The sequence below is a fragment of the Perognathus longimembris genome, chromosome 28 (genome assembly GCF_023159225.1).
Source record: "Perognathus longimembris pacificus isolate PPM17 chromosome 28, ASM2315922v1, whole genome shotgun sequence".
In the NCBI taxonomy this organism is placed as follows: domain Eukaryota; kingdom Metazoa; phylum Chordata; class Mammalia; order Rodentia; family Heteromyidae; genus Perognathus; species Perognathus longimembris.
This window is the reverse complement of record NC_063188.1, coordinates 406,199-433,537: the sequence shown is the minus strand read 5'-3', so window position 1 is coordinate 433,537 and position 27,339 is coordinate 406,199. Positions and strand designations below refer to the sequence as shown.

Genomic DNA, 27,339 nt, shown 5'->3' with positions numbered 1-27,339 from the left:
TTATTTTTGCTCAAGGATAGAGATTTACCCCTTAAACCACAGCTACACTTTTGACTTTTTCTTTGCTGCTTAATTGGAGAAAAGAGTCTCACAGACGTTCTTGGGCTGGCTTTCAACCATGATCTTCAGATCTCAGCCTCCTGAGTAGCTAGGACTATAGGTGTGAGCCATCAGTGCCCAGTTGAATGGCTATTTTTTTAGAATAAACAAACTTTGATCTTTTCTTTGTAAAATGACTAAAATAACTTATGGTCTATAGGCATTATTGATAGATTAAATAGCTAAATGCACAAACTTAAGCTGCAATAGAAATTATAGATGGTTTTTTAAATCTTGCCATGGGCAGAAATTTTTTGGCTAGTCCTGGGGCTTGAACTCAGGGACTGAGCACTGTCCCTGGCTTCTTTTTGCTCAAGGCTATCCCCAGGACTGGAAAAAAAATGTTAAGGAGGAAAGCTTTATGGACTATGACCTAAACAGTCAAACTTGTTTTGTTTTTAAAACATCACAGAAGAAATTAAGAACTTTTTAAAATAAATAAACTTGGAAAAGTACTTATCAGTAAAATTATCAATGGTTAATATCTAATATTAAAATAATAGTAATAGAAGCACTCCCTCCAAAAAAAAAGACAAAATTACAAATGACATAGTCAATAAAATGTCTTAAAACATTCACGTACATTTCACTTTTGGAATTTTATCATAGGAGAAATATGATTATAGGGGCTGGGAATATGGCCTAGTGGCAAGAGTGCTTGCTTGCCTCATATACATGAAGCCCTGGGTTCAATTCCTCCGCACCACATATATAGAAAATGGCCAGAAGTGGCACTGTGGCTCAAGTGGCAGAGTGCTAGCCTTGGCAAAAAGAAGCCAGGGACAGTGCTCAGGCCTCGAGTCCAAGCCCCAGGACTGGGAAATATATATGTGATTATAGAACTTTTCCCTTTTTAGCAGGACAGGGCTTTATGCTTGCTAGATAATCCCTTAAGCCTCATCTCTAGCCCATTTTGCTTTAGTTTATTTTTCTGATAGAACCTGTTCTTGAACTGTGATCTTCCTACTTCTGCTTTCTATCGGGATTACAAGTGTGAACCATCACACCTTGGCTTGTTGGTTGTTGTTTTTTTTTGAGACAGTCTTGCTAATTTTGCCCAGGCTGATTTCAGACCATAGAATTCCAGTCTCTGCTTTCTGTGTAGCTGGACTTGCAGGCATGTACCATATCATGCTGAGATCTATAATAGACTATTATGCACTAATTACTAGAAAGTGTTCTGTGAGGACATAAAAATGTCTATTGAGGCTGGGCATCAGTGGATCATAATTGTAATCCTAATTACTAAGACGGCTGAGATCTGAGGATCCTGATTTGAAGCCAGCCCAGGCAGAAAAGTCTGTGAGACTTATGTCCAATAAAAACTACTCAGAAAAAGCCACAAGTGGCGCTATGGCTCAAGTAGTAGAGCACTAGCACTGGCTCAGTGACAGACAGTGCCCAGGCCCTGAGTTCAAGCCCCAGGATCAGCAAAAAAAAAATGTCTACTGTGAAATATTTAGTCAAGCAATAGTAAAATTCTGTGTGGCATAATTGTGAATGCATAAAGAATAGAAAAATATATAGGAGAAAGAGGATACCTGCTGGTGCCTCACACCCATAATCCTAGCTACTCAGGAGACCAAGAGCCAACCTAGGCATAAAAGACCATAAGACTCCATCTCCAAAAATAACTAGCAAAATGCAGAGCTGGAGGTATGGCTCAAGTGGTAGAGCACCTGATGAGCAAGGAAGCTGAGTGAGCTAGCACAGGCCCCGAGTTCAAACTTTGCTATGGCCAAAAGAAATAAAAAGAATTTATTTATACAACAAGGTGATAATTCAGATTCTTTTTCAACTATTTTATTTACTTCAATTGTTTTGCACCAGTCCTAGGGCTCAAATGCAGGACCTGGGGCACAACTGTCCCAGAGCCAATTTGTGGTCAAGGCTAGCGCTCTACCATTTGTGGTTTTTGAGTAGTTAATTGGAGAGAAGAATCTCATGGGGACTTTTCTGCTCTGGCTGACCTTGAACCATGATCCTCAGATCTCAGCCTCCTGAGTAGCTAGGATTTCAGACGTGAGCTACCAGCACCCGGCTTACTTCAATTTTTTTTTAATGTGAGACTACTTTATAATCAGAAACAAACTACATATATGGAATTAGTTTATTTTCATAATTCCATTATTTTTAACTCACCACAATGTTGTCTTCAACTTCTGCTCTTATATATGGCCCCAAGATGCCTAAGTGTTTATTTAGTTCTCCACGGTATAAAGGTTGACTGAAGGAGCCATCAGTGAATTCTTGGAAAACTACCTTCTTGAACTGAGGAGCACTGCCACTCTTATCCCTGGAGAAAGTAGAGAAAAAGCAGTTATGATGGACCAGGTAATATGAATTACTTCACCTCATTGCCCTTCTTATTTCTGACACACATTTAGTAGAACTGGTGAGGGATTGTCAAGAGCAGTGGGTCGAGGAGAGAAAGGGGGATTGAAGACAACTTTCATGTTTCTGGTTTGGCCAAAGGAAAAAAAAAAACATGGCTATGTAATTCTGAGAAGGGGAGCCCTCACTTTACTAGGCACCTAAACAACATTTTGCATGGTCAACTACTCTGTCCTCCCTTAAATACTTTATCAAGCCTTTACTAGTACATGAGCTATGAAAGCAGATTTTTTTTTTCTGTTTTGCCCTTTTTTGCCTTTTTCATAACAACGCTCATATACTTTTTATCTTTCACTAAGCATTATAGTCATGAGATTAATCTACATTGCTGTGTGTAACTATAGTTTATTCCTACTGTTGCATAGTATTCTGTTGTGCCAACATATCCCAGTTACATACAAGGGAGTTCTTTGCAAATTTGGGTGCTTATACATAATCCTGGTATAAACCCTCTGGTAAGTCTTTTAGTGACTAAATACAAGCATTTGTCTCAGGCATATCCAGCAGTGGTCCCGCAGGACATGCCTAAAGCAGCCCATCCCATTTTCATGACCAATAGTACATGAGACTTCCATTTGCTCTAAACTCTCAGAAATAGTCTGTATTGACCATACTTTCATTTTCAGTCATCCTGGTATTTGTCTTGTTGTAGCTTTATTTTGTATTTTCCTTTTTTTTTTTTTTTTTGTCTTTTCTTTTTTGGCACTGGGGCTCGAACCCAGGACATTGCACTTGCTAGGCAAGTGATTTGCCACTGAGCTACATCCCAGCCCCTGTATTTTCTTAATCAGTAAGATAGTATCTTCTCTCATTCTGTGGTTGATCTTATTCTTTTTATGTCATCTTTCAATAAGCATAAGTTGATAATTTGGCATATTAAACAATCCCTCAGTGTATTTTTTTTTTTTTTTTGCCAGTCCTAGGCCGTGAACTCAGGGCCTGAGCACTGTCCCTGGCTTCTTTTTGCTCAAGGCTAGCACTCTGCCACTTGAGCCACAGCGCCACTTCTGGCCATTTTCTGTATATGTGGTGCTGAGGAATCGAACCCAGGGCCTCGTGTATTGTATTTTTGTTTTGTATCGATACCAATTCTCTTTCTATACCCTAAGATTAAGGAATTCTCTTACTTCTCTGTTTCTAAAGTATTTATGATTTTATCTGTGTCCTCAATGTGAGTGGAGGAGTGTGTGTGTGTGTGTGTGTGTGTGTGTGTGTGTGTGTTGGGAACTAGATATCTATTTCAGTGGTTTTTTTTCATAACACAAACCAAAAATTTCAAAATATTTTTCTGAAAACTGCTATTTAGTGACACCTTTGCCACAAAGTGCATGTATACATATGTGACTATTTTCTGTTTTTCTCATGTTTTATTTACCATAATTATAATCACAATAGGACTATGTTAATTTTTTCACTTCTGTGATAAATACTTAGGAGAAACTGATGATTGATTGATTGATTTGAGACCAGGCTGGCTTCAAACTAATGATTCTCCTGCATATGCCACCATCCATGGCTAAGAGAAACAATTTAAATGGAGGAAAGATTTATTTTGGAGGCCAGGAATTTGGCCTGATGGTAGAGTGCTTACCTACCATACATAAAGCCCTGGGTTTGATTCCTCAGTACCACATACACAGAAAAAGCTGGAAGTTATACTGTGGTAGAGTGCTAGCCTTGAGTATAAAGAGCTCAAGGACAGTGCCCAGGCCCTGAGTTCAAGCCCCAGGACTGGCAAAAACAAAGATTTATTTTAGCTCATGGTTTCAGAGGTTTCAGTCTATATTCTAATGCATTCTGTAAACTTGTGGGGAGGCAGAGCATCATGGCAGAAAGGGTGGAGTGGATCAAAGATGTTACTTCATGGATGCTGAGAAGCAGAGAGGAAGTAACAGGAAGGGACCAGGGCACGATAAAGCCTTGAAAGACATGCCCCTAAATGGCCCATTTCCTTGAAACAGGCCCCAATGTCCACAGTTCCATGACCTCCCAATAGTCTATTTAAATTATTAATCTGTCAATGGACTAAGCCTCTTATTAAACCAGAGCCCTCATGATCTGATCATCTCTAAAATGCCCTTACAAACATACCTAGAAGTGTGCTTCACTAATCTCCTAAGTGCCTCTCAATTCAATGAAGCTGACAAGGCTAACCATCACAGGAGACACTTTCCAGCTGCTTACAAAAATAACAATCTTCTTCAGCCTAGCAAACTTTTAAGCAATGCTATCTATGTGCTAATGCAGCACAGGTGCAGTGCCACTGCTGCCTGAACCTAAATGGTTCTGGATAAATTACCTTAGAAATGAAAACCACTGCTTCCATTTTTGCTATCTCCACCGATGTTGCCACAGTGAATGTCTCCAAAATGTTGCCACCTTCAGCAAACACATTCATTTCTATCTTGTTTTGTTTTTGTTTTCAGTCCTGGGGATGGAACCCAGGGCTTTTTTGCAGATTAAGCAAGCACTCTACCTTTGAGCTACACCTCTAGCCCTTGAAAGTAACATTCTTGGCGTTGAAGCCCACATTGTCTCCAAGAAGAGCTTCACTCAGAGGTTCATGTTTTACTTCAACATGTGATATTGAACGGAGCAAAGATGACTACCTTGTTGAGTCTGGGAACATCAGTCTCCATTGGAGCTACAAAGACAGTACCAGTATCACCAGTTTTGTAGACGCCCTAAAAGTGCTGCTACAAGGGCTTATTACTTGGACAAATTAGTGGAAGGATATAAAGTAGAACTATAAGAAGTATAGCTTCTCTCACACATATTTTCTTTTTGTTGTTGTTGTTTTGTTTTGTTTGTTTTTTGCCAGTCCCGGGGCTTAGACTCAGGGCCTGAGCCCTGTCCCTGGCTTCTTTTTGCTCAAGGCTAGCACTCTGCCACCTGAGCCACAGGGCCACTTCTGGCCTTTTCTATATATGTGGTGCTGAGGAATCGAACCCAGGGCTTCATGTATGCAAGACAAGCACTCTACCACTAGGCCATATTCACAGTCCTCTCACACCTATTTTCAAAGGTGGTTTTTCATCTCTTGAACAAAAGTATGTTAACTATTTGGAACTATAGCCTATTTTCCTAATTTAGGGTTGACTTCTTTAATAATTTCCTCATATCTTTTATGGCTGTATGATTTTTCAATGGAATCCATTTTGTTAGTACAGACAATTATTTCACATCTAGTGGGTAAGCCAGAATGACCAGGTCACAGTTCTTCCGATTTATGGAAATATTAGCTTCAAATTCACTAGCACCAGCAAAAATCAGGACAGAACAGCCAAGCCTGAGGTGTTTGGGGGCATGAGTAAAGTCTCTGGGAATGGATAAAGTTTCTATGTTCTGGAGCATCAGTGACAGTCACATGATACTTTGTGGTCTCAAATCTCCACAAGGAAGTGTCAAGGGTGATACCAGCTTTCAGTTTATCCAAGGGTGATACTCAGATTTCAGTTTAACTAAGACCCACTAGTACTTGAAGGATCACTTTTCCATCTCAAAAGACTTAATTTTTTTATGCTTTTCTGTTGATCACACCACAGTAGTAGTGGACTTGCCTTTCTACAAGAGTAAAGAACACATCATGTCTTTGCTCCAAGTGCCTGCTGAAGCTGAATTTCTTCTTATTGAGTCTCCTGGTTTGGAGACCCTTCATTGAACTGTGATGGAAGAGGTTACCTTATTCAGATTAGTTTTCATTTCCAAAGATGATGTTTCATTCTGTACGTTTCCATTTAATTTGACTGTAGGATCATTAATACATGGAGCTACATGCTTAACAAGGACTATCCTTCTTTGTTCTTTTTTAAGGTCATATAGTAAGTTGTCTGAGTTAGCTCAGGGAGGGATAGAGGCATAGCAAGTTCATTGGGCAGATGGGGACCTGGGCTCATCATCATGAGTTACCACCTGGTGTCAGCCTGCTGGAGTGATCTCTGATTTTATTATTTTAATAATCTTTCATTATTACAGAAAGAGTATTTTGCAACCTGGTTTCATCCCACAGCCACTTTTACCTTTCCATTTCAGTACCTTTTCATTTTATCCAATATCAAGTCCATAATTGAATTTTTTAAAAAAATTGTAACCACAAAGGTCCTCTGATGAATTAGGTGTGACGATTAGAAGAAAAGGACCAGGATTAATTTCAAGGTTGGAAGTTTGAATAACTGAATGCATTATTAGCAATTCATGCTAACAATAACATGATTGATGATTATGGAATGAATCTGAAAGAGGGATAATTGATTATGTGAGAGAGAAGAGGTAGAATTAATGGAGCAATATTTTCCATGATAGAAGAAGGAATGAGATCATGTACAAAACTTGTGTGGTTGGCTTTCTTTAGGAGCATAGATGGTCCATTTGATATCATGGACATGAGGAAGAGTGTGGGCACCGATTTCAGTAAATATGTTAGAAGTCTGTAGATATTAATTGCACAGTATCAGAGTGAGAATGGTTAAAAAGACAACAATAGAGATTTAAGGAAAAGAGAACATGTAAGATAGAAGTCAAGGAGAATACAAAAGTCAGTGGACTAGGGAAATATTATGTGGCTGATAGGCAGCTATAAGGTAAGGAATTGAAGAATAGATGGAAAGGTGTTATGAGCATCAAAGGGAGCTCTATCCTTCTTCAAGGACCCATAGTATCAAACTATTTTTCACTTCTACCACATATTCATGTTCATTTCTCCACCACATATCTGAAATTTTCAGTCTTCTAGTCATATTTGCTCCTTTTTGTCCCTCAAACATGCTATACTTACTTCATTTCCAGGGACTTTACATTTTCTGTTCCCTCTTTTTGAGATCATTCTGGGTTTTTGTTGTTGTTTTGGTTGGTTATGCGGCTTGAAATCAGGGCCTGGTCACTGTCCCTGAGCTCTTTCACTCAAGGCTAGCTCTCTACCACTTTGAGCCACAACGCCACTTCTGGCTTTCTGGTGGTTAATTGGAGATGATTCTCATAGAGTTTCCTGTCCAGGCTGGCTTTGAACTGTGATCCTCAGAGCTCAGCCTTCTGAGTGGCTAGGATTACAGGCATGTGCCACCAGTGCCCAAGAGAGTATTCTTTCATAGCTTTATAAGTTGGCACTTTATTATCACTTAGGGTTCAACTCCTAAAAGAGGATTTCTTTGCCCACCACAGTGAAAGCAATACCTACCAGCTGCTCTACCATAATATTCTATGGTATTTTCTGGATAGTCCCATTGAAATTCCTTTCCTTATTTTTTAATTTATTATATCTTGAACTCTCTAGGAGAATGTAAACTCCCACTGTGCTCCATTCCAATTTCTACAAATGGATCTGCCATATAGTAGATGCTCCATAATATTTCTTGACTCTTCTTATGATTGTCTTCCAAATTTTTTTGTGCTTTCTCTCCCCTGCTCAACTTTTTTGTTTCTTCTCTAAAAATCAAATACTCTATTTTGCCCTCTGGATCCCCATATCTTGGAAATCAACCCTAACTACATCTTCAACCTCTTTGCCTTCTTCCTCCTTCCTTCCTTAGTGTTTTTTCATGAAAAGAAGATTCCTCATGCAGTTCATAACATAACAAATGAGGCTGTGTTTCTACCATTTCAGTACTTGCTAAGTCAGAGATCACAATAGCAGGAAAAGGGAATAACCAACAGACTCATACCTGTTTCTTAGAACATGAGGTGATCTACTCATTCCATAGTCCCAAAGCCGCTCTACTGCTGCAATAAAATAGTGTCGGGTTCTTCTCTGAAAGCTTCGAGGGCCCTGATTCCCATCTTCACCATAAATGTCAAAATCATCTCTGTTTATTTCAGTTGAGATGGTTTCATCATAGTCAGTTTCTTCTTGCTCTGATTCAAGGGTAGTATGGCTAATTTCCTTTGGGTGATGTTTCAAGACTACTGGGTTTTCAGAGCACAATCTTCTGTCCCTTTCATGTTTTTCCCAAGTGCCTTCTCTTTGGGGTGAACTTTTTACCTCATTAGCTGCTAATGGGTAATTTATTTCACAAGGATTCAAGAACAAAATACTGTCCATTGTTTTGAAGGATGTGTTTTTTGGTGTGTTCTCTTTGGGTTTCCACTCTTTATTTGGTATCTGGGTAACATATTGGTTATCTAAACCAAGAGAATCCAGCAGCTTAGAGGGAGTCTTTTCAGAGTTTTCAGTTTCTCCTTTCACAAAAGACACTTTTCCAGGTCTATTTGCATTGTTCCACTTAATACTTCCCTGTGTTTTCTGAAGAAGGATCTCTTCCATGAGGTCCACATGGCCAGGAGATCCATGACTAGTTTCTGTAGGTGTTTGATGAATAGGAACTTTAGGAATCAATTCATTTTTTCCAGATACTTCAGGCAAAATTGTTTTCAAGAGAGCAGTGTTCTTAAATTTTTTGTATGAGTTTGTGCCACTTGTCCCCAGGGAGTCAACCTTTCCTTGATCTTCTATGCTCTCCAATGGTAGGATGGCTAGAGAAAGGTTATTTCTTTTGGCTCTTTGTAAAAAATTACTGTCTTCTTGAGTCCTAGTACTTTTTGTCCCAAAGGCATAGTCTGAAGCTAGAAAATGAGAAGAGTTCTCTTGGGTCAGGATCCTCTTCAGATCCACAGATATGATTGGTGGAAATGCTGATATGTTTGCACTGGGTAATACAGAGCTATTAGTCTGGGTGGTGGCGTTCCTCATATAAATATCTGGTAATTGAGACCGAGTAAAGGCCTTTTCTCTGTCCCTGTTGTAGTCTATCTGTGTAAGGAGGCCTTGCGTTGAATATTTCATGTTTTTGGTTGAAGTGCCATCCACAATTTGTCCCTTTTCAAGCTCTATTTCTTCTAGAGGGAATCTGTGTTGTTTCAGAGCCTGTTTACCATGTTGAGCAATAATGTTCTTCTGGCTTATATTAGACATTCTTGTGCTTAGATAATTCCCTTCCATCTGTGTGGTTTGATTTCCCAAGCCTGCTGTGTTTGTTTCCACTTCCTCACTTTCCTTTGAGAAATGGGCCATGTGAATTTCTGCTGTATTTGTTGAATCACTTTTTGATCTCATATCTTGAAGTACTGGTGCATATGCCTTTACATTTAAGCTTAAATTTTGCCTTGGGCTTAGCAAGAAAAGGTTCTTCAAGACATTCTTAGCAGCAGTTAGTGCTTCATTCCTTTCTGTCTCTTCCTGTAAAGTTTTTACTTTGTCATGTGTATCTTTTTCTTGTATATTCACCAAAGCAGTAAGATATAAACTGTCATTGCTTGGAAAAATGATCTCTTTGGGTCCTGTGTTTCTTGTAATTGCACCTTCTTCTACCACCACTTTACTCTTCTCCAACACAAATTTCTGATCTGTTATCGACTTTTCTGATCCTAAGGATATTAATTGCTTTAGAGTAGGCATTTGTCCAGAATTTAGGGAGTTCTTTCCATGGGTACTTTTTATCCAGTTTGCTGATTCCAGATTTTTTGCATTTGGCAACACAGGGCCCTCTATTATTTGATGATCTATTTCCATATTTTTTGGTGTAGAAGTTTTATTTGATACATGATTTGCTGTCCGAACTGTAGCATTTTTGTCTACAAGCATTTCAACAAGAGTCAAAGATGTCCCTTGTTGAAAATTAGTGATACTGTTTAATATGGAATCTTGCCAGGCTGATGTACTATTTTCAATTAATGTTGGTCTGTCAGTGTGAGCTTTTCTATTAGTTATTGAATCACTATAAGTTTTACTTGTCTTTATGGAAGAGGTATTAACTTTGAATAAATAATTGTCTTTGGTTAACAAAGTGGGTCCAGTTTGTCTTTTCTCCTTGTGTAACCTATCAATCACAATTGATGATGCATTTCCCCCCAGTGCACTTTCTTGACTATTTGTTAAAGCTGCTTCTAATGACTTGGAATCATTATTTTTTTCACTCAAACTCACAAGTATACCAGACCCAATAAAGGGAGATGGCTTTTTGCCAAACACAGTGCTGATTAACTGACTAGTAATGTGAACTGATATATTTGGGGACCCTAAGGAATCTGCCTTTTCATGACTTGCTACTAAATTACCTGACAGGATTGTTGAAGTTACTAGGTTTTTTGCTGAACTAGAAACTTGTAAATCAAGTTTTTTCAAGTCTGATGCCATAACTGTTCCCATATTCTCATTTGACCTTAATTGGATATTTGGCTCGGGAGTAAATATTATGCCTCCACTGTGATGGAATTCTGGTGAGAAGTGTGCTGCTTCATATGGGCCTTCATTATTGTCTATTGCACCAGGTAAATGGTCATCAGGAATAGCCTCGTGTGTGGTTTCTTGGAGATCTGACAAGGATAATCCAGGTGGACTAGGACTCTGTCCCAAGGGCCTCAAAAAATCACTGGAGGAAACATTTTGTATCTTACCCATCCCCATTCCCACTCTAAATTGTGGGTCAATCTTCTCTATGTTGTTTTCTGGAATTGTAGCAGCTTTTAATTTATTTTTCGAGAAGCTTCTGGGTTTGAGAACATTATCTTCACTCAGCAAATATGTTGAAAAATCTTCATAAATATCCTCATAATAATCACCAATGTTCCTGTAACAACTAGAAACCTTCAGTAAGGCAGTCATGCCTCTGTTCCGAAAGTCTGAGTTGTGGCACCCCAGAACCCACACACCTGGAGATTAAAAGAATAAGACAGGTTACTCATAACCCAGGCTGTAAGCAATGTCTGTTTAAGAGGTTCTTTTCCATACCTAGATAAATGTAAAACTAATGAAAAAAGCCATTATAACGCAGGTCTCATGTTAAAGCTCTGACAAATGTAACCATCCAACAATGGTGGGAAAAGGTCGGGTTTTGGTTTTGTTTTGTTTTGTTTTGCCTTGCTATTCTTGTGCGTTGCCACAATAAGCAAAGGCTGTAATTAAAACACGAATAAATGCTGGTATAAATATAACAGTGAAGAGCTCAATAGCCACACAAGTTCTTTGAGGATGACAAGGATTTAATTTAGGAAGGTTTGTATATATGTGACATAACAAATTCTAGAGTCAGATTTCCTTGCTTCAAATCCTAGCTCTTTCATTCACCACCTTCATGACACTGAGCAAGTCACTTAGGTTCTCTGAACTCCAGTTTTCTAATTTGCAAATAAGACTTAACAGTATATCCAGTCATATAATTCATTGAAATCATATAACATACATGCTATGGTTTACAAGTAATTTGCCTCCTGAGATTATATGTGGTTAAAAGCTTGGTTCCAAGTAGGGTAGCATTCAAAGGTGGTAGACCATTAGGACACTTGGGGGCATGCCTTTAGAAAGAATTAAGGTCATTCTTTCATGACCTTATGGTAGTCCTTGAAAAAGAGGGTTATTACAAAAGCCAGAGCCTGTTCCATGCCACCTGGAGTTTTTAGCATCTTATTTTCTTCATAAATAGCTCCCCTGGGGGAAATAGCTATACATTCATTGTTATAGTGAAGGAAAACTGATTGACACATATCAGCATCCCCTTACACCCGTTTTTAAGGATATGCAAGCACAAGGACTCAGCAATAGGGTCTAGGGCTTATGTAATATAAAATACCATGATAATAATGTCTACCATAGGCAGGATTAGCTGAGTGAAGGAATGTAATAAATTATAATAGACAATTCCTGGGTGGTAAAGTAGATGCATAAAGGACAAGTTACCTAGATGATACTTCAAAAACTTTGCCATCTTGTCTAGTCCTTGAAGACATCTTAATTTCATATGAATTTCCTTCCAAGAGAATCCTTTACTAAAGAATATTCTACAGAGGGCTGGGGATATGGCCTAGTGGCAAGAGTGCTTGCCTCGTATACATGAGGCCCTGGGTTCAATTCCCCAGCACCACATATACAGAAAACGGCCAGAAGCGGCGCTGTGGCTCAAGTGGCAGAGTGCTAGCCTTGAGCAAAAAGAAGCCAGGGACAGTGCTTAGGCCCTGAGTCCAAGGCCCAGGACTGGCCAAAAAAAAAAAAAATATTCTACAGAGCCATATGAGATGATGGCATGTTCAGGTAAAAGGTTTCCATAGTCAAATACACTATAGAATCTTGAATGTTGTATTCTGCATGCCGTTAAATTATTAATAAAGTGGAAAAGGAGTATAAAAACATTTTATAATTTTCAAGGACACAGAAATTCTACTAATTCAGTTAATCTCAGGGCACTGTGGCACAAGTGGTAGAGTGCTAGCCTTGAACAAAAAAAAAAGAAGCCAGGACAGTGCTCAGGCCCTGAGTTCAAGCCCCAGGACTGGCAAAAAAAAAAGTAAATAGGGGATTACTGGAAGTGAAAATGAAGGAGAGGTAGAATACATTAGAGGATTGTTAATATGATCAAAGTACCTCATATGTGTATATGGAAATAGGATGAAACCCATTACTGTGCACAATTTTACATAAACCAATAAAATCATGAAAAATGTGGAAAGTACATAAATGACTACTGAAGCAATCACAGCAGTTGATGAAAGGATAAAATAACTAACTAACCTGGATTTTCCATTGACATGAAGACAGTTTCCCCTGAAAATGGGAATAGGGTAAGCGTATCTTCATAGACCATTTTGTGTTTGAAGGTATATCCAGAGATGAAAACAGATAAGAAGTCAGTCTGTGCTCCAACACTCAGAATGTACCAGTATGCTACCTCATGCAAACAAACTGATAACTGCAAGTTATCGAAAACATAGCCATTTATGCCTGCAAAAGCCATAGGGAACAACAGGTTTAGCACTATCCTGGATTTATTCTTTGGATTATGATTATCATGATATAATTAGAACTTCTATTTTATGCCCATCACCCTACTTCTAGGAAGAGATAGCATCCTTCTCCAAAGGGTAGATTGTTAATATTTCACAAGCTTGGCCCTCAGTCCTAAAATATAGAGTCATAGACCATCATGTAAAGATGGATTTGAATGCTATATCGGGTGAGGGGGCAGTTTGATGAGGAGCAAAGTATCTGTATTATTTCCGCTATTTTCCTACAAACTGTTCATTGCTTACAGGGGAAGAAATAGAAACTTACACAGAGGAACCATAAACTTGGTCAAGTAATCATTGTTAACCTCTGGTGATCATTATTAACCTCCAATGCTGCTACAAATTCAAGGAAATAAAACATTAGACACTTGTCTTAAGCCCTTGTATGGAAGGGGGAAATGCTGTAAAATGCAATGTTGGTTGGTGCAATTAGAATGTCAACTAGCAGTTACAGAAATATATCAGTGTGAAATATCTAGCATTGCATAATGTCACTCTGGTTATGTAAGAAAATAAATATTTATTCATAGAAAATGTATAATGAAGTATTAAGAAATAAAGTGGTGGTCTAGCGGCAAGAGTGCTTGACTTGTATACATGAAGCCCTGGGTTCAATTCCCCAGCACCACATATATAGAAAACGGCCAGAAGTGGCGCTGTGGCTCAAATGGTAGAGTGCTAGCCTTGAGCAAAAAGAAGCCAGGGACAGTGGTCAGGCCCTGAGTTCAAGGCCCAGGACTGGCCAAAAATAAGTAAGTAAGTAAGTAAGTAAATAAATAAATAAGTAAAGTGGCATGATATCTGCATCCCATTATTTTTTTGTACTAGTATGGTTCTTTTTTTTTTCAGCCCTAGGGCTTGACCTCAGGGCCTGAGCACTGTCCCTGGCTTCTTTTGTTTTTGCCCAAGGCTAGCAGGCTAGCACTCTACCACTTGAGCCACAGTGCCCACTTCCGGCTTTTTCTGTTTATGTGGTGCTGAGGAATCGAACCCAAGGCTTCATGTATACGAGGCAAACACTCTACCACTAAGCCCCCTTCCCAGCCCACATCTGCTCTCAAGTGGAAAATAAGTAGTAAAAGTATGTATAGCCAGGCACCAGTGGCTCACACCTGTAACATTGCTACTCAGGAGGTTGAGATCTGAAGATCGTGGTTTGAAGCTAGCCAAAGCAGGAAAGTCCATGAAGTTCTTTAAAAATGTTTTTTAAATTATCTTCAAATAATTGTCTAAAGGAGCTTCCAGTCAACAAAACAGTTTATGAATGCAGTGTGTCTTGACCAGTGTTACCTCTTTCAACATTCTCACCCATCCCACCCAACCCACTCTTTCCCCATCTTTTCTTAACTTTGTAGGATATACATTGAATTTTTGAGTGCATTTTCATTCCCCACCCCCAACCCCATGGGAATCTTATCTCTAATTAACCAACTGAATGCAGGAAGGAAATAGAGGTGAACAAAAACTCAAGGATAGCACCCAAACCTTGAGTTCAAGTCCCAAGACTGGCATATAAAAGTATCTATATAGAGAAAATGATAAAGCTGATTTAGCAAAATGTTAAAAATTGGTAAACCTGTCCAAAAAGTATATACATGTTCTCAGTATAAATTTTTAACCCCTTAAATTTTAAATCACTGCAAACTAAAGAGCTAAGCAGAAGTAACACTAGCTTTAAGCGATATTGTTTCTGAGACCCTCTTTCATATTGATATCCTTCCATCCATTTGATAAACTTTTTTCTACTGTCACAAATGCAGTAATAAATGATCAGAGACTACACTACTTTGAATAAATAATTAAAAATAAGACAGGCTCACATCTGTGATCTTTGCTACTCAGGCAGCTTAGATCTGAAGATCTCAGTTTGAAGTCACCCTGAGCAGACAAATCCAAGAGACTCTTACCTCCAACTTACTAGCAAAAAGCTGGAAGTGGCTTAAAAAATAAAATACAACTAAAAAGACTAAAAACCTCAAATGTTTTAGAGGAATGGAAAGTAAAGGGCTATGAGTCTGAATGGTAATAGACCACTACTAGTAGAAATTTAAGCTAAATATATGGCTCAACTTGAAGCTAAAGGGCTAAAACTTTCAGAAAACATACACATAATTAAAGAAGCCACATACTGGCAGGTGAGTATAACCCATAATATGACATTTTAGGGCTCTTGGAAAGATTTTTCATGCATTTTGTTCAAGATTTCAGTTTCATTTAGTGAATAAATGGAATAAAGTTTATTCTGTCTTATTCAGAATTTTTATTATTCTCCTTATTCAGAATTTCAAAAGGCATGCATTTTTCTTTTAATGGGTGGAATACAGTCTTCAAAAAGACTATACTAGCCAGGTGCTGGTGGCTCATGCCTGGAATCCTACAACTCAGGAGGCTGAGATAAGAGAATCATGGTTTGAAGCCAGCCCGGGCAGGAAAGTTCATGAGACTCATATCTCCAAGTAAGTACCAAAAAAGGTGGAAGTGGAGCTTTGAGGGGAAAAAAAAGCTCAGGGACAGGGCCCAGGCCCTGAGATCAAGTTCCAGAACTGGTGTGCAGTGTGTGTGTGCACACGTACACACACAGACTATAATAACTATCCACTAGCATTGTGAGAGGATATTCTTTGACTCATAGGCTCTCTAATGTTCTTATAATTTTGACAGTCTGATAGGTATAACATGCTGTCTGCCTCATTGCTATTTTATTTTTCCTTTCCTGGCAGGGTAGTGAGATTAAAATTATCGTGCTTTTAACTATTGAGACTTGTGTGTGTATATATAAACAAATCACAAATGTATTTGATGGGCTGAATTGTGTCCTAATCCTCAAGACTTCAAAATGTGACTATTTTTGGAGGTGAGTCTTTAAAGATACAATTAGTTAAAATGAGGTCAGTGAATGTGCACTAACCACCTTATAAGAAGAGATTATAACATAGGCAGACAGGAACATAGGAAGACCATGTGAGGATGCAGAGAGAAGACAGCTTCTACAAGTCAAAAAAGAAACAAAGCCTGTCAGCACCTTTACCTCACATGTCCAGCTTCCAGAACTGTGAGAACATAAATATCTGATGCTTTAAAAGACTAACATGATCCATGTATTATATAATCATAGAGAAAATGTTTTTAAATGAATTAATTGGGTATGCAATGGAAAAATATAATATGAGCAATAAAATAATAATAAAGAGAGGAGGTAGCCAAATAAACATTGAAATAAAAATGTGACTACATTTAAAAAAATATAAGTGATATGCTCATTTGTGCATTAGCTTATAACATCTGCAGGTAACGAGTTTTAAAGAACCATTACTTGCATGATGCTTGATTTCCTTCATTATCTGGGTATCATTTTGGTGGTATCCATTTTCCTTTATACAATATCCATTGTACTTTAGTGGTACTTTACTCACTGTGCATTATGTTGGAGGCCTGGAACTCGGGATCCTCAGGCTGCACTGCAGATGCATTGGAGAGGAAGTGCTGCATATTTTCTTTGAGGTACCAGCTTTGATTCTCATCAAATACAGAAAACAGGATGACATTTCTCTTGTCTGACATCATCTGTTAATTACATGCATTGAAAAAGAGAAAGAAATGATAAGGTGAGTTAGGAAGTGAAATTCTACAATGGAGTACACTAAGCCATTTCCTCTTAAGAATTGCTGTTGGGGAGTCATATGCAGATAGGGCTCAAAAACATCTCAGCGTGGGATAGCATAAGAACCTGCAATTTTCCCCCTTATTTATTTATTTATTTATTTATTTATTTATTGCCAAATTGATGTACAGAGGGGTTACAGTTTCATATGTAAGGCAGAGAGTACATTTCTTATAAAACTTGTTACCTCCTCACTTATTTTTCTCACATCTTCTCCCCTCCCTATTCCCTCCCCCCGCCCCAAGTTGTACAGTTGATTTACAACATATTGTCTTGTAAGTATTGCTGTTGCATTGGTTCACCTTTTACCCTTTGTCTCTCCATTTTGATGTTCCCCTTCCCTTCTCTAGTTCCGATAAACGTAAATAAAATACCCAGGGTACCAAAATCAGTTACAGTGACATCAGGGGTAAAACCATGGGGAAGAAAAACAAAAGAAAAAGGCATAATTTCACATGGTATGTTGAAAATAACAATGATAAACCACATATTTCCATAATATGGAGTTCATTTCGCTTAGCATCATCTTATATGTTCATATGTACATAGGTATTAAACTATTGTGATCTTCTGCTAGGACTATCCTACACATATACTAGTCATTATCAGTGAGTCTATGTTTCTTTGGGTCTGGATCACTTCACTTAGTATGATTTTTTTCCAAGTCTTTCCATTTCCTTATGAATGGGGCAATGTCATTCTTTCTGATAGAAGCATAGAATTCCATTGAGTATATGTACCACATTTTCTTGATCCATTCATCTACTGAGGGGCATCTGGGTTGGTTCCTTATTTTAGCAACAGTAAATTGTGTTGCAATGAACATACTTGTGCTGATAGCATTAGAGTGAACAAGATGCTGAAATTTTATATCTCCAAATCTCAATCCCAATATCACATTCACTAAAAAAGGGCCATCCAGAGAATCTGTATGCACCCTTGAAACTACATGGGTCTGGGACTCAAATTCCCATTTCCAGACATAGAAGTACTGAAGGAGAGACTGTAAACTCTGAGGCAGAGGTGCCATACTGAGTCTGCAGGTCCACCACTGCCTCCAGTGTGTGGGGCCCAGCACAAGTAGAGTGAGGAATGGGTTGAGATATGATAAACATGCCAAATGGAAAGATAGAGCCACGGGGGAGGGGGGAGGATGAAGAGACTGCTGGCACCCCAGCATCACTTCCTAGAATATTGGGTGCCATTTGATTTGAGTCCAGTGGAGAGATAATTGAAAGTTGCTGCACACCACAGCAATCTGAGAATTGTGTTAGTGGAGTAGAGAGGGAGCTAAGACTCTGTAGAAGCCTAGCAGATACAATTTCCATCAATCCAGTGGGGAGAAAGCTTGGAAAACAGGAAAATGAGAAACTAGCCTGGCATGAGGGGCACAGTGGTTTGCAGCTTGGCCAACTTGCAAAACAGTGTTTTCTGTTTACATGTTGTGAGAGAATCTGGCTCAGGCCTTGCATCCAATGATGGGTACTCTGCCACTGAGCTAAATGCCCAAATCAAACAGCCCACTATGATCTAACCTATTCACACTTAAAAAATGCTCTAGAGAGAAGAGAATCCATCCACCTTCCAAACAAGGAAGAAGAACCAAAGTTTCCTTCCTTCCTTCCTCTCTTCCTCCCCCCTCTCTCTTTCCCTTCCTTCCTTTCCTTCCTTCCCATCTTCCCTTCTTTCCTTCCTTCTTTTCTTCCTTACCCCATCCCTCTCTCCCTTCTTCACTCCCTTCCTTCTTTTCTTCCTTCCTCATCCCTCCCTTTCTCCCTCCCTTCATTCTTTCCTTCTTTTTCTTCCCTCCCTCCCTCCCTTCCTCCCTCCCTCCCTCCCTTCCTTCCTTCCGTTCTGCCTTTCTTTGTTAGGTGGCACTGGGATTTGAACTAGGACATCATTTGCTATACAGGCACTCTACCACTTGAATGACACTCCTATTCCTTAGTTGTTTTTTAAAAATCTTTTTAAGGATGTTATTTGATGTGTGTATTTTTATTATTATTTTTTTGGCCACTCCTGGGCTTTGGACTCAGGGCTTGAGCACTGTCTCTGGCTTCCTTTTGCTCAAGGCTAGCACTCTGATGTGTTTCTATTTTGTCTTTCTCTGCACATTTCTTATGGTGCTTAGAACAAGTACTTATGTAGTACGAAGGTCAGATCTGGCTAGCGCCATTATTGGCTACATGGTGAGTTGTACTGTCTGGCATCTTGTCTTGATGGTGGTGCCTGAATCCCAAGAGACAGGGGTGGGCACTTGGCCTATAGGTTACTGAACCTGTCAGTCAAGTGCCTGGGATTGGGAGCTTCCTGTGACCCAGCCCTCTGACTTAGCCCTATTTAGGGTCAGGCCAGCTCAGGTGCCAGCACGCCATGCCACATGTCTCCGTGTTCCTGTCCCGTATCCTGGCTTGTCTCTGGTCACCATGGTGTCCTGGATTGATTTGTTGGTATGGTTTTTGTTCTTTGTTTCCCCCCTGGCCTGTTTCTGACAGCATTAAGGGTATTTATGGACTTCAGGCCTTTGTAACACTGGCTGCCTGCAGACTGCTAATGCTCTAATAAAGACTCCAAGATTTGATACTTCAAAATGTGGCTTTTTGGATAATTTACTACATAACACTTATAAGTGCCCCTTTTCGAGTACTGATTTTTTGCCAAAAAGTATTGAATTGGACCCATGAATTAACAGATGTGGTTAAAAAAAAAGTTAGAAAACGAATTACATAATATGTGTACATTATTATGCTATAAGTATAATATATGTTTTGTTGCCATTCCTAGGACTTGAACTCAGTGCCTAGGTGCTGTTCCTGAGCTTTTTTGCTCAAGGCTAGTGCTCTATTAATGGAGAGCTCCACTTCTGGCTTTTTTGGTAGTTAATTGAATATAAGAGTCTCATGGACTTTCCTGCCCAGGCTAGTTTTGAACCATGATCCTCATATCTCAGCCTCCTGAGTTAGGATTAGAGGCATGAGCTACTGGCATCTGGCTAACTGGTTGTTTTTAATTGTTCATGTTGTTCATATTGATGTTGTGTTCCCTCTTGAATGGTAAAGAAAAATATGCCCAACCTAACAAAATACACAAATTGCAACAGAGAAACATGTAATATGAAAAAGCAAGGCAATATGAGTACTTCAAATTTTCATCATAGATCAACAACTTAATTCAAAGATACTGAGATGGCTAAAATGACAGGTGAAGAATTGAATAATTGACTTTATAGAAATGACCAATGACCTCAAAGAGCACTCAAATAGATAAATGAATTAAAGAAGTCAATTTAAGACAAGGACAAAAAATTCTTCAGTGTGGATGAGAATTCAGCAGGGACATTAAGATTCTGGGTGGGAGGTGGAAATGTTGAAAATAAAAAGCTCAATAAATCTAATAGAAAAAGAAAAGTAGAAAGCTTTACTAGTAGATTAGAACATGAAGATGAAAGAATACAAGATTGAAAATAAGACAAAGGAACAATCCCACTCAATCAATAAAGAAGGGGAAGAACTCACCTGATTTCCTGTTTGATCTACAGATTCTTTGTAGCAGATAAGGAGAGGGCCAATGAGTCCTGAAGCTAGATCTCTTTCCAGATTAATGAAACTAGAGTAATATCTGGTTAAGCATCGAGGGTCTGACTTAGTTGGCCCGTCTTCTACAGTCACTGTCCATTTATACTTGAATATTTCTCCTGGCAGAATTGGAAAATCCTTCAAGTATTTTATGCCTATTCATACCCAAATCGAGAAATAGCTCAGTTAGAGTATTATAACCCATGTATTAGTAATGATTGTCCTAAAATTAGTTCTGTACATGTTTTAAGTTCGCTCTAAAGGTACATAGAAAATTGTAACCCAATTAAATCAGCAAACAGTTTGTAACACCCTGGAAATATACACTTATAGCAAGTAGCTGCCCCTCAGTAAATCGTAGCTTCTGAACCCCAGCTCACTAGAGTCCTAAAGGTGTCAAAGCAGGATGATATAAGGTAACTGCCTACTGTGTGAAATTAGGTAATTTGTGTGGGTCATTTCATGTTTTCTGGGTATATACAGTCTGAATATGTGGTGGTTAAGCATTCTGAATCATACATGATCCCTGCTTTTACTCAATTAATGAATTATTTCTTTACTCAAATAAGTCAAATTTAGTGGATCTAACATTTTTCATCAAATAAACGTGTTTTTATTTCTAAGGTTCTCCAAATCTACATGTATATATAAAGTTTCTTAGTAAATGAAAACTTAAATGGCACCTATTTATCAGTCTGAGATTCAGACAAGCCAGGCACTGGTGGCTCATGCCTGTAATCCTAGCTATTCAGGTGGCTGACATCTGAGGATCTCGGTTCAAAGCTAGTCCAGGCAAGAAAGACCATGAGACTCTTATCTCCAATTAACCACCAGAAAACTGGAAGTGCAGCTGTGGCTCAAAGTGGTAGAGCACCTGCCATGAGCACAAAGAGGCTTAGGGACAGCGGCCAGGCCCTGAGTTCAAGCCCCATGACTGACCAAAAAAGAAAAAAATGCAGACAAATAATACTAAGCAATATTTGACTACCACTAGGGGACAACACAAAAGTACATCCAGGTCTCATTATTAACTTATGTGAGATAATCCTAAGGATGTCTAGACTTTATCTGGTATAACTTTAGGGCTTCAGGTTCTATGGCAAGAGCTTGGGAAGGACCAGAAGAATCTCAGTTGTTATGAATGCTATGACCACAAAATTGAGTTATTATTTACCTTTTGGCAATCTCCCTGAGTGCAGAGGACTGACATCAGTGATTCCATGAGGGTAGATGTTATATGGTCGGCTTGCTTGGTTCTTAAATATAATCTAAAAGTATTAATGTGATAGAAGATCAAATCCTAAGATGACTAAAGAAGAAGACGGTATCCTAACTCCAGAAAATCAAAAGCTACCTTGACCTATGCTATAGGGTTTTGAGTCTAGATAAAGTCCAAAATGCTTATAATTTTCACGAAATTCCTTAGATAGATGCTTGGTTTGGGGAAGTTTATTTAAAGATTTAATCAAGTAGAGATTTGCTGTTACCCAAATGTGAAGACCATGGGCTTAGTTACATGGATGTTTCCTTCTTGTGATCTTGAGAATTATTTTTGGTCAACGAATTAATTCACCAGAAACACCTTGTATTCTGAGGTTGCATTACTTTCATAAGGAGATCACAAACTTCATAAAAAGAAAAGGTAGAAGTCAGGTGGCAGCGGCTCATGCTTGTAATCCTAGCTACTCAAGAGACTGAGATCTGCGGATCACAGTTTGAAGCCAGCCCAGGGAGGCAGTCCACAAGACTCTCTTCAGTTAATCACCAAAAAGCCAGAAGTAGAGCTGTGACTCAAGTGGTAGAGCACCAACCTTGAGCAAAAGAAGCTCATGGACAGCACCCAAGCCTGAGTTCAAGCCCTAGGACTGGTATGCATGCACAAGTGCACATGCACTCTACTGAATGGGAAGCTACAAATGAAAACAATATGCAAATATTACACTTAGAAAATTGGAAATTGTTCTGAAGGTTTATGCTATTCATTATTGACAAGGCATGGGAAAGAGGCACTCATATATTTTTGGTGGGAATCATAAATGAGTCAAAGAATAGATAAAAGTCAATTTGCCATTATTTAACAAAACTCCATAGGCAATACCCAGTATCCTTCATGACACTTGTGCAAGTGAATCCATGCAATCAACCATGTGCATTTTTTGTGAAGAAAACAAGCCCCTTTTTATTTAAACCACTTGCAGCTTAACCATATCCTAGATCATGAGTCAGCCAACATTTTGTAGAAAAGACTTAATAGTAAATGCTGTAGGGTTTGTCACGTATTCTCCTCTCCTCTCCCTTGCTTCTTCTCTTTGCAACATTTGAAAAGTGTAGGGCTGGGGATATGGCCTAGTGGCAAGAGTGCTTGCCTCGTATACATGAGGCCCTGGGTTCAATTCCCCAGCACCACATATACAGAAAATGGCCAGAAGTGGCGCTGTGGCTCAAGTGGCAGAGTGCTAGCCTTGAGTAAAAAGAAGCCAGGGACAGTGCTCAGGCCCTGAGTCCAAGCCCCAGGACTGGCAAAAAAAAATTAAAAGAAAAGTGTAAAAACCCTTTTCTAAATTCACAGACTATCCAAAGGCTTTTTTAAACTAAATCTGGTTCATAAACCATAGCCTATTAATTCCTTCAACATGGAAAGAATGAAAAAGTTCCAGCTCAATGTGTATTATTCTAACAATTACTAGTTCAAAAGAGTTGATAGTTTTATGGGTAACAGTAAATTTTTATTCTATGTGCTCATTTAAATATGTAAGTAGCACTTATTTGTGTAACATGTGCAATTTTTAGAATGTTATCCATTGAAGACAAGGCCGAATTATGAAGTAGTGTAGAAACTCAAAACTCTCCAGATTATCTTCTGACCTGATCTAAGATCATTTCCTTAACTTACCAACAGCGTGTCTCCAACTTCTCCATAAAGTAAAGGTCCCAAAATCCCTGATTCATACTGAATAGTTTCTCGAGTCTTAAAAGTTTCATCTGTGTATGCCATAAATCTGACTTTTTTATACTTTCTACCAATTTGCAGAGGACCATTGTTCAAGTATTGACTTTTATAACTTCTGTATGAAAGAGAGACAAAAAGAATGAGAGGTTAGGTAAAAATTTTTAGATAAGAAAAATCAAATTCTAAAATAGCTGAAATGATTAAGTCAAGGCAAAGATGAGAAACATCCAGGTATGTCTGCTGCTTAGCTTGTTTGTTCCCAAACATGTTAATAGCTGTCTTAGTTTGGATTTTGAATGTTCCCTAAGGGCCTATGTGCTAAAGGCTTTGTGGGCAGCTGTGGCACTATTAGGAGATGGGGAAACATCTGGGAGTTGGAGACTAGAGGGAAGAAGTTAGCCACTGGGGCATGCCCCTTTTCTCCCTCTTGCTTTTGGACTTCCATGAAAGGAATAGGCCTCTTCCATCATGCACTGGCACCATGATGCACTGTGCTGCCAACGTGGCAAAACAACTATGAATCCAAACAAAATAGACCTCTCCTCCTCTATCAGTTACTTATCTTCAATATTTTGTAACATGCTGAAAAGCTGACTACCACAGTACCTTTGCCATTTGATTCCATATGTGTGCTAACCCTTTAATGTAGCTCAAGGATTTGCTAGCTTGAAAAACTGAGAAGAACCTTTGGAGTATGGGGAAGAATAGTACCAACAGTCAAAAGGTATCTGTTACCCATCGTCAGGAGTGAGGACTGAAGGAGCATAGTCCCACTCTTCCTCCTCAGCAGCAATATAATGAATCCAAGTTTTAGGATGCCTCTTGGCAGCTGAACGGATTTGTATAAAAGGGGAGTTTTCATCATCAAATCTGAACACATCCATCTCAGAATCAAGATCGTCATCATAATCTTCCTCTTCATTATTTTTCCTCTGTAGCTGGGGTTCCTCTGCACAGCTATCTACTTTGATATATGCTTCCATGCCATCTGGAGTCAGACAAACCAAACAATATCAGAATTTTGCCTTAACTACTGGGACTCTCGTCCATTAGGTTTTCAAGACTGTCTCCAAACCACCCCTCTTTCTATATCTATACCCCTTTTAAAAGCCATTTCTCTACATGGATTTATTCCTATATGGATTATCTCTCGTTTTATACTTTCTTTTCCTGATTTTTGTATTTTTGTGTTCCATGTAAGTTATACTCCTTTCCCAAAATTTATTAATTTGCTTATTAATATATGTAACCAAATTAACTTATCGTCTTTAGTTTATATATAAATGACTATTCATTTGAATATTCATATGGATATATAGATTAATATTCATATATATATATTTCTTTTCTGGAATTCATTTTTGAGTCTGTCAAATTTTGAAACTGGAGTCCTCAGAAACATTATTTTTTCCTGATAAGCTGTTACTGAATCAATGGTTTGTATTCCATGATGGAGTAAATATAGAAATCATTATGTAACTGATGGGATGGGGAGTTGGTCTGACCCTGACTTTCAAAGGCTGAAAATGTAAAGTAAGAACACTTAAGGTGCATTATTTTCAGCCTCTGAAAGCTTAGGCCACACCAACTTCCAATCGGTTTGGATGGAAAAAATGAAGGCTCCAATTTCACAAAGTATTTTAATAGAAATTAAAGATTAAAACTAGTGATGAGAGGTTGTCAAGAATATTAAATAAGACATAAACACTTCTTGCATTGGTCAGGCTCAAACTGGACAATGGTCAATCTGCATACAATTAAATGGCCTATGTGCCTACAGGATTTTGTTTTTGCATCAACTTCCTGTGAGCCATCCATTATTATAGTCTTTCTGCCCTAATGTGTTCTCATAAATTCACAAATAATATGTAACAAATGAAAAAAATGTCCTACATTCTTCTTTGTGGTAGTGGGGTTTGAACTCAGGGTCTCATGTTTTCTAGGCAGGTGGTCTACCACTTGAACAATGCCCCAGACCTAGATATTTCTATTCTTAATTACTATTGAAGACTTCAAGGAAATACTTTGGTGGATACCTGACAAAATCAAATCCCTCCCTGTCGTATACCAGGGTTTGAACTCAGGCCTTGTGCTTGCTCAGCTTGTGTTCTAACATGAGCCATGCCTCTGGCATGGCTTTTTGCTGGTTATTTTGGAGATGGTGTCTTTCAGACTTTTGTGCCTAGGCTGAATGATCCTCCAGTTCTTGACCTCCTCAGTATGTAGGATGACAGGCATGAGCCATTGGTGCCCAGCTTCAAATCCCTTTCCTAGGCCACCAAGGAACTAAAAGAGAAGTTAATATGAAAGTACTATGAACCAACTACTGTTGTTAAACATAAAATATTATGTCTTCCCAAGACATTTCTCTAACAGTCCTTTATTGATGTTTTCTCCTTCTAAACTCATATGAAAACTTAATTTTCATTGTGATGATGTTGGGAGGAAAGGCATTTAAGAAGTATTTAGGCTCCAGCCTCATGAATTAATTGATATTGTTATCTTAAGTGTGGACTTGTTACCACAGGAAGAAATTGCTCTCCTCCTCTCCCTTCTTTTCTTTGGCTCTTCTGTCATGTTAACCTTTTGCCACATATGATATAGCAAGAAAGATTTTGTTCAATGACAGCACCCTGATATTGAACTTTCAACAATAATTTGAAACTGTAGGTCTTTGTCCCAACTTGCTTACATAGGATCTTCAACCCTTGACAAACTCTCCATCAAGTAATCCTAGAAAATTTCATGAGGCACCTATCACCCTAGAATCTTCACCTCCAATCTGTATCCCCTTTTCCCACATTATTGAAGCCTTGCTAATGGCATCAGGCTGACAAACAAATGACACGTTTTCCTTCCCCGGTTTCCCTTCTCCCTCATCCCCACAATACTTCTCTCATAGGCACTTAACTAAAAATCCACCAGTATCACTAACACTCACCCTCTTACACTCAAGGTAAAATCTTTACTCTGAATGTTAGCCACTAAGGGATCTCCATTGAGATGCAACATAAACTTAACTCTATAATGACACCCTTTGCAACTCTTATATAGCAATACAGTGTCCAGTAAATTCCACAAAATAGGATTATATATTTATAAAATTCATTTTTCAGATAAAAGATGATAGTACCATGTTGGTGGGAAGGGATATGACAAAACAGTAGAAACTGTCCAAGGTCCATCAAGAGTGTCTGAGCAGTAAGGAAAGTTATTGGTGATATCTCCAAAGAAGCCTGACGATGGCTCCTCACAAGAAATGTGTGACCTTCCAGAAATATCGAGTGTACTTCAGGGGTAGTTCCCATTCCAATCACATGCCAGTAGACCATTTTCCTGTGGCATCCAATCAGACCTGTAAGATAGATATAGGAGAGCTATGGCTAAGAAGAAAAGAATTTGAAGTGGAAAATAGTTGCTAGGTTAGGATGGACAAATTAACTCTACAAATTTTATTGTTTCCATGGGAAGCAGGTTATTATTAAAACAACAGATTTGCAGAGGTCACCAGTAACCACCATGCTTCTAAATCCAATTTGAGTCTTTGTCTACATCTATTAGCATTCAATTCTTCTTGAAACTTTCATCTTCCTTAACTTCTGTAGCGACATGTCTGGTTTTGCTTTTTCTAATGTCCTCACTGCTGAACTCTCCTAGAATTTCAGACTCATAAAACCAAGAACCTTCTCAAATCTCCACTTGGAAATCTCATAATATCCATATTTGTGATCTTGTTTTAAGTGACATCTAGTCTACATCAGACTTTTTTTTAATTATATGCTTACATATAATTATGTGACTTCCCTACAGAGTAATTCTTAGTTTGTAATTTTGCATTTGTTATTATGATTATTTATTATGTCTCCCCAATATGCTATAAACTATATGAGAGC

General features: G+C 38.6%; 1 protein-coding gene across 4 annotated transcripts in view; it reads right to left on the bottom strand.

Annotated features, from left to right (window-relative positions):
* F8 (coagulation factor VIII) overlaps positions 1–27,339 on the bottom strand; it is an 85,797-nt gene that overhangs the window by 37,501 nt on the left and 20,957 nt on the right. For 3 of the 4 annotated variants that reach the window (XM_048336294.1, XM_048336291.1, XM_048336290.1), the window contains 9 exons: positions 26,580–26,801; positions 24,182–24,434; positions 23,390–23,561; positions 21,671–21,764; positions 20,437–20,651; positions 16,674–16,824; positions 12,986–13,195; positions 8,151–11,133; positions 2,242–2,395 (listed from right to left, as the gene is read on the bottom strand). In XM_048336294.1, coding sequence (XP_048192251.1) covers positions 2,242–2,395; positions 8,151–11,133; positions 12,986–13,195; positions 16,674–16,824; positions 20,437–20,651; positions 21,671–21,764; positions 23,390–23,561; positions 24,182–24,434; positions 26,580–26,801 — 4,454 coding nt within the window. The remainder of the gene's footprint in view (positions 1–2,241; positions 2,396–8,150; positions 11,134–12,985; positions 13,196–16,673; positions 16,825–20,436; positions 20,652–21,670; positions 21,765–23,389; positions 23,562–24,181; positions 24,435–26,579; positions 26,802–27,339) is intronic. The other variant, XM_048336292.1, reaches the window with a different exon arrangement.